General features: G+C 39.5%; 1 protein-coding gene across 5 annotated transcripts; it reads right to left on the minus strand.

The window, feature by feature from the left end:
• Window positions 1–678: 678 nt before the first annotated feature.
• Window positions 679–12446, minus strand: LOC127068255 (sialin-like). Of its 5 annotated transcripts, XM_051004203.1 has the most exons (11): window positions 11851–12446; window positions 11036–11472; window positions 8516–8775; window positions 8158–8403; window positions 7969–8053; window positions 7661–7878; window positions 7131–7280; window positions 6903–7035; window positions 2101–6662; window positions 1774–2039; window positions 679–1684 (listed from the first exon to the last, which is right to left on the minus strand). In XM_051004203.1, the coding sequence occupies exons 2-9, from the start codon at window positions 11094–11096 to the stop codon at window positions 6214–6216; spliced, it is 1602 nt and encodes a 533-aa protein (XP_050860160.1). In that variant the 5' UTR covers window positions 11097–11472; window positions 11851–12446; the 3' UTR covers window positions 679–1684; window positions 1774–2039; window positions 2101–6213. The 5 variants fall into 5 exon arrangements, with proteins under 5 accessions (XP_050860160.1, XP_050860151.1, XP_050860176.1 ...); XM_051004194.1 differs by having other exon boundaries at window positions 1774–6662; XM_051004219.1 differs by having other exon boundaries at window positions 1770–6662.
• Between the last annotated feature and the right edge of the window lie 216 nt (window positions 12447–12662).

Raw genomic sequence — 12662 nt, forward strand, 5'->3', positions numbered from 1 at the left:
CGTTTTTCCGACGATGATAATCGTTTTACTTTTACTACGGGCAAATGTAACACGTATACATACGTACGTATCTATATATTTATCTGTCTACGATTACGAGTCTGTAAAAATAACGTATCGGCGCCAGAACCTTATTATGCAAAGTCTCTCATTTTCTTTTTGTTAGTACGATGCGAGTAGGCGTTGAAAAAGTCGAAGATACGGGGAATTAGATTCTTTTTTCCTCGTTTTCATTCTTTTTCTTTCTCTCGTCGTCCCCGTCGTCGAGGTGCGCGGTTTTAATAGTGATCTCATACGATCATCGTCCTTCGTCGTAAGTTTTAGAAATCGTTGATAAATTACAGTTAAAGAGGGGAAAAGATCGAAGAGCAAACTTTGAGATCCCACGTCATTAGGAAGATTCAAAGAAGAAGTTGGTTTCGTGGTTCGAATGAAACTCACCGAGTCACGAAGACTCCTCGTGGCCGTGGTCTCGAAATTAAAGCTAATCATATAATAAATAAACGAACGACCGTAGGAGTTGCGTCGCTCGAGGAATTCCGCGTTGGCATGATTTCTAACCGTGTGTTCTCCGTTACATATTCGTTCTCTCTCCGACTCTCGAATAATTTTCTTTAAAGTCTACCGTAATTATGTAGGATTTTTAAGTAAAACGACATTGTAAGAAAAGGATTCGGGTTAAAGAAAAATTTGTTGAATGATTATTATTTAACTCTCTACGTTGTATCAACGTTACTCGTCTGGATCTATTACATCGAGACACCTTATATAGAGAAGAGCCGTATAATTAGCCACGTCACGGTGAAGTTTATTACTCTTTGCATTCTAATCCGCCATTATTGTACTCGTCTCTTTGCTACTCGTCTCTTTCCTTCTTATGATACTCGATCGTGCATCGATTGTCCGACCTCGAGGTAGAAAAGGAAGAATACGAAGAAGATGAAGAGAGTATACCTCCCAGCGATCCCACGCTCCACGTACGTTACAAGTTCATCTCCGCCTCCTCTATCCAATTGCACCCGTACATAATGCACGAAGGATCGATATGCACGACCAAATCGAATCGACCTTAATACCATTCATTTCCATTTCTTTACTGATTCTCCTTTACATACATATGCAACGCTAGCTATACATTTAACCGTCATAAAACAACAACCCAAAGAAAAATATTCCGCAATTACAGTACCATTCCTAACGTAAAAATGAGAGATCGAAATAAAAAAATGCAATCTCTTGCTCCTTGCGTTAGTCCAGCCGAACACGCGCTTGTCTATCGGGTTGCATATCAAAAGGCACATTTTCAACCCTCGACAAGTTCTCCAAGTTACGATCATCTATCGGATAATTTAAAAATGTTCCTTGCACCTAATCGGTTCTTAAAAAATAACAACGAACTAGCCTTCGCGAACAAACAAGGATAATGTACGAGTTAATAATTAATCGATATTTTCCGATTAAAAAATCCACTAGGAAGAATCAGTTAAAAACTTCAAGACAAATGTAGTATAAAAGTCGTACCAAGAACGAATATTCTTTGAACATATTCTCTTCTTCTTCTTCTTCTTCTTCTTGGATCTTCTTCCTTCCTGAAAGCTGGCGCGATGACGGCGTGTGCCCGCGGGGGCGTTCGAGTCGTGGATCGCGTGCACGAGCTGTGTTTCTCTCTGCAGGTGGAGGAGACCTGGAAGGAAGAGCTGTTAGGGTCCTGAGACTTTACCACGACTTTCTCTCTCTCTCTCTCTCTCTCTCTCTCTTTCCTCTTTCACCTACTCATTCTCTCCCTCCCCTTCTCTTTCTCCCTCTTTCCGAAAAAGCCCAAGGGGCAAGTCCTGATGGAAGAGTGCCGGCCAGCAACGCGGGTGTGCGACTTAAACGTGGGCGGATCTGGATGCGCCTCGGGTGTTTCTCACCCGCATACCTGCCCTACGTACCTATTCTCCCTTTCACTGCTTCTCGTTTTCCTTTTCTTCTTTCTCTCCTTGCTTCTCTCGAAGGCAATGTACCCTTCTCGCTGTACTAACGAGCACCAGATCTTCCTACGTATTAAAGAAATTTATTGCGAAAATCGTTATACGAATTTACATCTGCAGTACTTACGAATCGCATTTCTTATTTTCTCTGTTATCTTTACGAGCGTCCATCGCATTTTACGATTCCATCCTGGATTTAATTATTTTCAAAAAGAATGAACGCCGACGTTGGACGAACACTGCTAAAAGATGGAAATAATTGTAGCGGTCGTGTTTACTCCTGGACCATCTTCCATCGATCACAAAAATGGGGAAAAAGGAAGAAAGAGAAAAGAGGTACAAAGGTACACCGTTTTTCGACACGAACGAAGAAGGGCTATCGGCGCATTCCCCGGAAATTACCGTCTAGAAAGAGGCTCCGTTTACATGCTCGTGTCTCGAAATCGAAATCGAAGAAGAAGGAGAAGACGAAGAAGAAGAAAAAGGAGAAGAAGAAAACGATGAAGATGAAGAAGAAGGAGAAAAAGAAAACGATGAAGATGAAGAAGAAGAAGAAGACGATGAAGACGACGACGAAGGAGAAGAAGAAGAAGAGGACCGTTCGGAAGCAAGAACGTTTCGTTCGTTGCCCGGAGGATGTTCCCATGAATCGGGGGCGGCTGCTATAAGTAAACTGCTGCCGAGAGATGCTTTTCGATGCGTTAGACCCTCCGACATTTTTCTTCGACCATTCTTTTCGCTCCTCCGCCATCAGCACCTTTCTCTTACTCGAGGATACTTTGAACATGGATGCGTGTCTTCTTCTTTTACTCTCAAACACGTTATTAGGAGAACCCTTTAATAAACCGTCGAGACTTCGTCTTCTTCTTCTCCTCCTACTTCTCCTTCGTCTTCTTCCTCTTCTTCTTCTTCTTCTTCTTCTTTCGACTCTAGTTTCCGACATTTTTTTGCCGATGGTGCGTCGTCATGCTCTCTCGTCCATCCTTCTCGATTCTTTCCTTCCCATTCCATTTCCATTTAAACACGATTCGTTTGAAATCGAGTTACGAACGATGCAATAAAAGCTACTTCGTAAGTCGTAGGCGATAATCACCATCGAATTCACGTTTCAAAGCAAAACTTGTCCGTTTTTTTTCATGCTCGTTCACGTCAGGCCGTCATTATATGCCGTAATTTCCCGATGGCGACAACCGCCCGCAGAGTTAATTACACCTTACTCGTTGCACAATGTCTGTATTCTTATTCCGCACTCGACGTTTTGCACCTTTATGTTCTCAAGATCGTGGAACACATTATAAATAGAAAAGAAACAAAAGAAAAAATAAATAAATTGAGCCAAGTCGTCGTTATAGCAGTCGTTGTCGCGTCGTCGTTCACGTCGGCTACGCCGAGAAAATGGCGTGCCGCGAAAGGTTTTGCGTTTTGTTCGCGCGTTCGCGAACATTGTGCGATCAATTCGCGAACGTAAGAATCAGGGAAGAACACGAATAAGGAGGTCGCTTGAACCCTCCAGCTTCTGCGAATTTTCCTTTTTTCCTTCTTTTTACACGTCCATTCCGTACCTCGACCTTATGGTTTTCCATTTATGTCTCGCGTTTCTTGCTCGAATAGAGCGCGTAAGAAGTACGATTTTCCACGACTTTTGTTTTCCCTTTTGCATCTCTTCTTTCTTTTCTTCGAGCGCACCGACGAATAAAACTCTAGACCGTTGCAGTATTATAAAAAAGGAAAAGAAACACGAGAAATAATCCATACGGTCCGATGCGGTAGAAAGATCAATAAGAAAGAACGTATAACGTTAGACGTCGCTTTCCATATTGCCTCGCTCTTTATCTCTTTTCACCTTCGTTGTCTCATCCGCGAACGAGGAGACTCTGCGTCTAACATTCTGTGAATTTGGGTATTAGGTTCGCAGAGATATAAGAAAGTTCGTGGTGATACGTCGATCTTCGCGTGAGATCCAAGCTAGAGTCTGATCGGACGGACAGGGAAACAGAACGTTTCTCGATCCATTGTCGATGATATACGTTTTTCGAGACGAGAGCTTGGAACACGGAGTACGTGTGGTATCGACGAAAAGCATTTCCGACAATCATCGAGCCTCGTAGCAAGCCTGGAAAGATAGCATCCGGATTATCATGCACGTGCATGTTGACAAAAGAAGTTTAGCTTGTAAAGCTGATTAAACCTTAGTTAATCACAAGGTAACAGGGTAGTATGAGACTCGACGAAGCGGCAGTAGTCGATCGCGAGAGGTAACCGACGCGTGCATTCCTTCTTCGCGTGTCTGTTAGCCGGACGAAAGTTTCTTCGAGCGGGCGGTCCCGCGCGGCAAATTCGAGCCAACTCTCGCTCCTTTAACTTCCTGCTATCCGCGTAATCTCGACATAGCAACTGAATTCAGTACTGCAATCCGCAAATTCCAGACATTCCTATGATATCGTCTCGACACCGAACAGGACGAATTTTTCATCTCTCGACTCTGTCTAATGTATTTCCTTATTTTTCTATTTCTATTTCTCTATTTCTATTTTTCTATTTCTTTCAACTCAAGGAAGATACTACCTACATTGTTTCATTCGAGACATTTTCTTAATACGCCCTCGTGAAATCGTCCGTGGGAATAACGATATTGCGTGACGTACGAAGTTTATTGTATTTCTCTATGTAAATTTACGCATTTAGAAAATATATATTTTACGAGAAGCTCGTGGACTCTCGATCACGATGAAATAATTAAACGCGGATGTTATGAGAGAGTAGCAATCTAATTACGACGGAGCACCACTATCCGCGATTCGATAGATTTCTCACTCCTTTCTTTTTCTTTTTATAATTCTCTTATCTCATCGTAATTTCTACGTTGATAAAACGCTAACGATGGTGATTCGTCGTTGGAAAAATACAAATAAATTGGAAATCTTTTCCAAAAATAATTCGTAGGAACGAACGTACAATATGTATATATTATAAATACACGCTAGATACAGATGTAAAGCACGTATATAGATGTAAAAATATAAATCCAACGAGCCTAGATAAATAATTGCCATGTTAAAAAATTGATACCACGATGTTTTCCGGTGGAAACGCTAAATGATTCAACAGCGTCGAGTTTCGACGGACGTCTAAGCGCCACCGATAAGTAGCAGTAAATTCGTGCGTCTCGCGCGAAAGAGTGAAGTAAGGAACGGAGAGGCGGCCGGGGTGGGGGGAACACGTGGGAGTGGCCGTGGTGGGGGAAAGCAGCAGGGTGGGGCGTAACGCGTGATCTCTAAGGCGCGCGATATCAGTGTGTGGACGGCGGGCGAAGAAGTAGGAGGGAGGAGTTATTTATCGGTCGGTCGGTCGGTCGGTCGGTCGACCATCGTTTAGCTTCTCGGATTTCTATTCTCCTGGCACATCGGTGGAGCGCCGCAGCGCCACGCGTCACGGCGAGCACCACCGCAACGCAGGGCGCCCCTACGCCGGACACCGCGACGCACTTGCGCCACGTCTTCTTCGTTGTTACCTCCTCTCTCTTCTCCACCTCCTGCTCAGTCGTCTGCGGAAGGATAGACGCTAAACCCAGGAATACGAGAAACGAGGATGCACGAAGCGATTACATAAAAGAGACCTGAATATATTTCAAATTTCAAAGAAGAAACTTCATTGTTTACTATGTTAAATTCGTTCGTTATAGCTAAACTATCGAACGTTTAAATTGATAATACCAGCGCCACTACTCGTTCGCTTTTAGAAATACTATCGTAGTCTTTGTTATCCGTCGATAACGTATCGTCCGATGGAATCGTATCTACTTACGAAAGCTAACGGATATCGTCCTTATCGACGCTCTCGTAACCTTCCATAGAATCCTATCTCTCGATCGTGAAAACATTTCCTTTCCTCCTGGATAAATATTTCGTCGAATAATCTTTGTACGTCGAAAATTTGTCTCTTTGTATTTGTCGTTACTTTGTACATATTTTTACATGGCAATGTGTCATGATAATAATAATCGATAACTATTACGTCTCGCGATATCATATTGTACTTAACAATGTTTCCAACTTTATTTTGATTCGTTGAAAGTCATAACGCGTTTACGTTCGTCATGAAAAACAATACATCGGGTATATGTACAAGGGTATTTTTTGTTTACTTCTCTATTTAGTTGCGACGTGTTTGCTCGTGATAATAGTCAGTCGATAGATTGAGATTCTTTGGAAATGTGTGATTCTATACGATTATAACGATATTACGAAAGTGATTTATTGGTCAACGGTTCTCTGTTTTCTGCGTCAGCATCGTTTTCTAAATTTTTCGTCTTCTTACCGAAACCATTGACTTCCGGAAAATTCCACTTTTGTAATTTTCCTGTGCCAAGGAATGCGAAAGCCAAAGCGCCTATACAGTAAGTAGCCGCGAGAATCCAAAAAATTATTCTCCAACGTTCATACGTTTGATTTTGATAGGTAATCGAACCAACCATGAAGCTACTCAAAAAGCCACCAAACGAGCTAACCGTATTGGCTATGCCAAATATTGTTCCGGAAAAATTGGGTGCAATGTCAAGACCGTTTCCGAGATAGCCCGCTGTCACTCCACCGTTTATCGTCAAAGCAACGGTAAAAATTGCCACGGACATCGTAGGATCGCGACCAAGGTATGCTTGTACGATCATAAGTAATCCCGGGCTCATCACGGCTGAAACATTATTTCTGAATATTGGCTACGTGTATATGTATGCGTGTATTTTGTATATATTTTTTTTTTTTTTAAATATTTGATAGATTTGTATATTCGGTAGATATGTGCATACATACGTATACACATACACGTATATATGTATGTATATATGTATGTACGTATATATCTGGAACAACAAAAACTTAAATATGAAACAAATAACAAGAAACAAAAAATATATTAATATCGAGTACATACCGAAAGTTGTGAAAATTTTTCGAATAGCAGTAACCGAAAGTTTGTTCGTACGACGAAGATAATCGGCCAACGTTGAAGTCGTTAAAGCAAAAATATATTTTCCGAGATAAGGCAATGAAGATAACATCCCGTTCTGTAAAAAATATTAGAACGATAGAAACGTTTAAAATTATTTTTCGTTATTTGCAAATACGTTTCGTTGTATTCGTATTGACCGATTTGACTTACCTCTTTGATGTTAAAATTTAGTATATATTTCATATAAGTAGGTAGTTGATTAACAACCGTGAAGTATCCAAATACACTGCATCCATGTGTTATCAGGATCGCCCAAACGGGAAGCGAGGTGAAAATTGATTTCCATGGTACCGGAAAATGCTAATCGTACAAGGTGAAGTCTAGATATAAGCGTTACAAAAAGTGCAAGGTCTCTTTTTATCGCATCAGAAGAAAAGAGAAAATAAATGTTGAAAAGAATTGATATTGTGTATGACAGTTACATACATTATAATTCCGTTGTAGTTAAAAAAAAAAAAAAAAAAAAAAATAGATAGAAACAGAAAAAAAAAGATTTTAAAAGTGTGTCACGCCTGACGTTAAATGTGAAATTAGTCGAATGATCGATTGCTCGTAAACAAGCACGATTAAGAGAAGGAAGCTCTTTTAATTTTGTTAGGATGGACCGAGTCGATTTGATTAAACGCGCAAAGATCTATTTTCTCTTTTTTTTCTATCTCTTTCTCTCTTTCTTTATATACCTTGGTGGACGAGGTAGTTCCTATGGATTCTTCGATGTAGTTTCGTTCCTCGGTGGAGATGCGTGGGTGTTGCGAGGGTGAATCATAGATGAAATAGAACCATGCTATGCTCCACGTCAATCCGACTATTCCCGTTACGTAGAAGACAGAGTCCCATCCGAGAGAGGCAATGAGAAAACCGCAAATAGGCAACGTGATCGCCGCACCCAACGAGGATGCTACGGGAAATAAATTGAATTATTTCGTTTTTCGATACTTTTTTTTTTTTTCTTTTCTCAGCATCGATATAAACATAAACTGAAATTTACCCATCATATTGGAAACGAATTTGCTACGTTCGGTCGGTGGAATCCATCGGGCAGTCATCGGTTGAATAGCGGGCCACGTGGCACCCTTAATTATAAAATCAGACGATTAAAAATACATATATATAAAATATATATAATATATATATATATGATTGTCGTAAAAAGTCGTATATCATAAACAATATCTACCAGCATGAAACCAAGAGCAATTCGAAGTACAGCGACTGCGACATATCCGAATTTCGCGAAAAGTGGGGTGAGAAGAGTGATACCACTGGACACCAACATACTATAGCCAAAGACTCTTTTAGTTCCAACAATTTCAGCCAATCTACCTCCAGGTATTTCCGTACAGATGTAACCCCAATAGAAACTTCCAAGAATCAGATTGACCTCATATTCGTTCCACGGATACCTGGTTTGCTCCAACTCCTCCTATGAAAGGAATCGATCGATCGTTTTTTTTTGTCCGCTTGTACACTCTCAGATTTCTTTCTTTGAAATAGAAAAATATATCATAGCAGAAGAAATCGAGAAAATAACGTACGTGTCGAGTTGTCGACGTCGAAGTAAAAGTCGATTCGTTTATCGGCTCATTCCCAGTTAGCATTGTGGTCTTAGCAGTCTCAATCATCAAACTGCTATTATCAATTGGAATGATTTCGTGGGAATTATTGGAATGTGAATGCTTATTAGACGGCATTACCATCGATACGATGGCAATCGTCAGATTAACACGTAGCATATAGTTCAACATGAAACCGAGTATCACCATAATGTTTAACACCTGCAGGCAACTTAGTCGATCTGAAAATCCGACAATTAATTGACTGTTATTGATCATCGGAGAAAAATATTTCTCGAAAGTAAACGACTTTACTTTACAGAATATTAAATATTCAAAGAATTCGTGCGTAACAAAGTTGTGTCTATAGAGGCATCTGTGGATTTTTTCGATGACGCTTTTTCTAACGCTATCGACCCATCTATCAAGTTTAAATATTTAATTCGATAGCTATTCGATCGAAACGTGATCGTCGGTGGTCTAAATTTGTAAACCGTTTAGAAATTCGACGGAGACGAATGATTTATTTTTTGAAACTCGCGCAAGTCTTAAGACCCAATGAATATTTATGTTTAATGATAAGCCCCAGAAGTTTATGTTTAGCGATTAATAACGATTAATAAGGTTATTATTGATGTTTAAAGCTATAATCGAATAAAACTTTTATTACAAAAGCGTCAATTTGCACGTTTCGTTCGATCAACAAAATCGTTAAATAATCAGATATTTAAATGCATTACACTTTAGGATATTTATTTAGCGGGAATATCAGACGAAGCGAAAAAATCATTTCAATTAATTTATTTTCTGGAAGAACAGGTTGCATCGAGATTACGTATACCTTTAGATTATGCGATAGGAGAAGACAGGAAATCATCGACAACCGATGACAAACGCGCGTTAGTATGGATCAAAGTCTCTAAGAAATTTTTACGTAACGTAATCGCACCTACACGCGTATGCACGTTACGCTCGTTGTGCATACATTTTTTCATTAGCAATTGCATTTTCATTTTTGTTCGAGACCGTGGACGAACAAACCAAAATAGAAGTTTTCTCCGTAAAACGAGAACGAAAGCAACTCGATTTGGTGACCTTTTCATCTTTTCGCGTTGAACTTTGAACTCTCTCGTCGGAGAAACTGATCTTTCGAAATCGAAAAAGGGGAGAATCGAAACGTTCGATATGGCATTTGGAAACGTGAGTAGTTGAAATAAATCTTAACAGGTCGTAGGCAAAGTTATTTTTCTAGTTTCTATCTGACTTTTTGATCGTTAGTTATGAAGAATGGAAGATCTATTTCTTTAGATGTCTCTATAAAAATTTGTATATAATAGGAACTTTAAAGATATCAAAACACTAACTAGTCGTATCAAACATCTTTTTTCTTTCGAAAGATAGGTAAACGATGGTTATCAAATCGGTATTACGCAAACGATCGACGTAATACTGCAATTTTCTTCTTTGTTTACGGATACGATTTATAGGATTCATCGATCGCGGGAGATCATTATCGGATCCGTGATTTGCGTCGTTACAACGTAACGGATTGAAAGAGGATTAGAAGAGGATTAGAAGAGGATTAGAAGAGAATTAAAAGAAGATATCGGATTCTCTCTAGAATTCAATTAGGATCATTGTTTAAATCTCATCGATCGACTTTAGTAACGTTCGTTTCTGAGTCATGAGGAGGAAGAGAAGGAAGAGGGGGAAGGGAAGCTGGATCAACGAAACACGATACGAGTCCTCTTTATCTGTATTACGTCTATTAAGTGTCGTGACAAAACGGTGTATTAGACATTGAATAATAGGAGGAGAGGAGAAAAGGGTAGGCCGGATGTCCATGAACGTTAAACGAACTTATCAACCTGCCTATTTCGTTCTCGTTTCGCGTGTTAGTTCACGCAAGGGAATCTATTACTTATCATGCCCATGTATATTTATATATATGCGTGTGTGCGTGCGTTCACGCGCGCGTGTGTGTATCCTTCGTGCGATAATACAGTTAAAAGCGCGTATAATATTAGATCTAGTTATGATTCGAAGCTTCACCCTTTTCACTTAACATATCACTCGTTATCTACAAACAAGATTGTATTCTTCTTTTCCTTTGTTCTCTTTTTTCTTTATATTTACTTGTTTCTTTGTTTGTTGTGTTTACCACGATTGGTAGTTTCACAACGCGTAACAACGCGTTTTATCAAGACTGTAAATAAGTTTTACGTTTTCGATCGTATTTCGAAATTATTATATATAGAACTCGTTCTCCAATTTAATTGCATACCAAGTTAAAAGATACGAAATGTATATTTCTTTTCTTTACAATTAATTTATTCCTAATCTATTCATGTTCTTTTTCTAACGTTTTTCTTTAAGAGATTTTTCGTTAAGCCTTAGAATAATATCAATTAAAAATCAAGGAAAAATTCTTTAAAAGAAAAGATATTGAAACGTTAATTCGTACGTTTCGGGTATTTAGAGAAGAACGAATATAGTAACTACCTATGCAACAACCTTCACCTAGAACTTGGGCTCGTTCGTGTTTTCCAACATCTATTTGCATTTTCTTCGTTGTCGACGAAATACAAAAAGAAGACAACCGAAATAGAAACTGACGTCAGAGATTTGAAAACAAAGTGTCAGCATATAAACTAATGCGTGGAGACCCCGTCGTTTAACGTCAGACATGCGTTAATTCGGGTCGTGCTATTAAAGATCGCGATAATCTCTCTTTATCTAACGCTCGAGCAACTCGAATGCGTAGAACTACGCCTTCTATTTTCTTCTCTTTTTCTTCTTCTTCTTCATCATCCTCCTCCTCACGCTCTCACATTATTCATCGTGATTGTCGGTATTGCACATCTGGCTTCCGTAAAATTTTTTCTTTCAATAAGATATTTTGTAAAATTCCACTTGAGGAACGAGTTCGATGAACCATGCTAGAATTTCCAATGGAAAATTCGTGGTTGATTCGTCTCTTACGTTAATTTTAAGGCCATACGAAAAAATATGGTATCGACCAACGTCTGTACGTTAAACGCGATAAAATAAATTTCTGGTTGTAATAGAACTTTGTTATGATCGTTTTTTTCGTGCCACGCGCGATGCTTTACTTCGATAGGCCTATAATCATTATACAATTAGACGCGACAGTGAGGTTAAAGTACTGCTTGACAATACAGACGGTATGTTTTACAATTAATGATATTTACATTTCAAAATAGGTGTGATCATAAATGTAAAATAAAAAGATAAGAATCAAAAAGAAAAAGAAAAAAAAAATGGAGAAAGAAAAAGAAACATAATCGATTACTTACCCATTATACTACGATCGCAAGCCATTGTCCTCTTTTTCCTACGCGTTATCACAGTGTAATCTCTAAAACAAGATCTCCTTTATACCCTTGGAAATTTAAAAATATTGCAGAATCGGTGGGAGAAAAAAAACGGAGTAATTTTTGAACGGGCGCGAGATGCTCGTTAACAAATTCTTGGCTATACGAGCTGAAGTCTCGTGTGATGGTCACTTCGATAAGATATAAAAACAAGAAAAAAAAAGAAAGAAACAGATTCAATCCAAAGAAACTGATCCACACGAAACTTTGGGAGAATCACTGGCAAGAGAATCGGTTTGCTCTACTCGCTTGATCGTCACTGTTTGCCAAAAGTTCTTTTTCTGCGTCTGAGACCGACCAAATCTTCTCTTTCTCTCTCTCTCTCTCCCTCTCCCCCGCTCTTCTCTCTCTCTCTCTCTCTCTCTTTCTCAGACAAAGACGCCGCACATAGACGTATGCAAGAAAGAACGAACTCTCTCTTTCGAAAAGAAGAAGCTCAGACCGCGACTCGTTGCCGTTTGCCGGCGTTAGTTGCGACCGATACGATTTCGTAAAGGTTTTCCTTCTTTTTCACCTCCTCTTTCCTCGTTTCATCTTTCTCTTTCTCCTCCCCTATTATTCCTCTTCGTCATCGTGTCGTCGCGTTGCATCGTTTATGTCGTAACGAAGTGTATACATACTACGAAATGGAGAGGGGCACGACTCTGGCGTCATCACTAAATGGCTTTTATTTATTTCCATCATATTGGATGCCTGTATAGATATATCTACTTACGTAGCTATGCTTGGGAAAG

This window comes from Vespula vulgaris, chromosome 1 (assembly GCF_905475345.1).
Source record: "Vespula vulgaris chromosome 1, iyVesVulg1.1, whole genome shotgun sequence".
Classification (NCBI taxonomy): domain Eukaryota; kingdom Metazoa; phylum Arthropoda; class Insecta; order Hymenoptera; family Vespidae; genus Vespula; species Vespula vulgaris.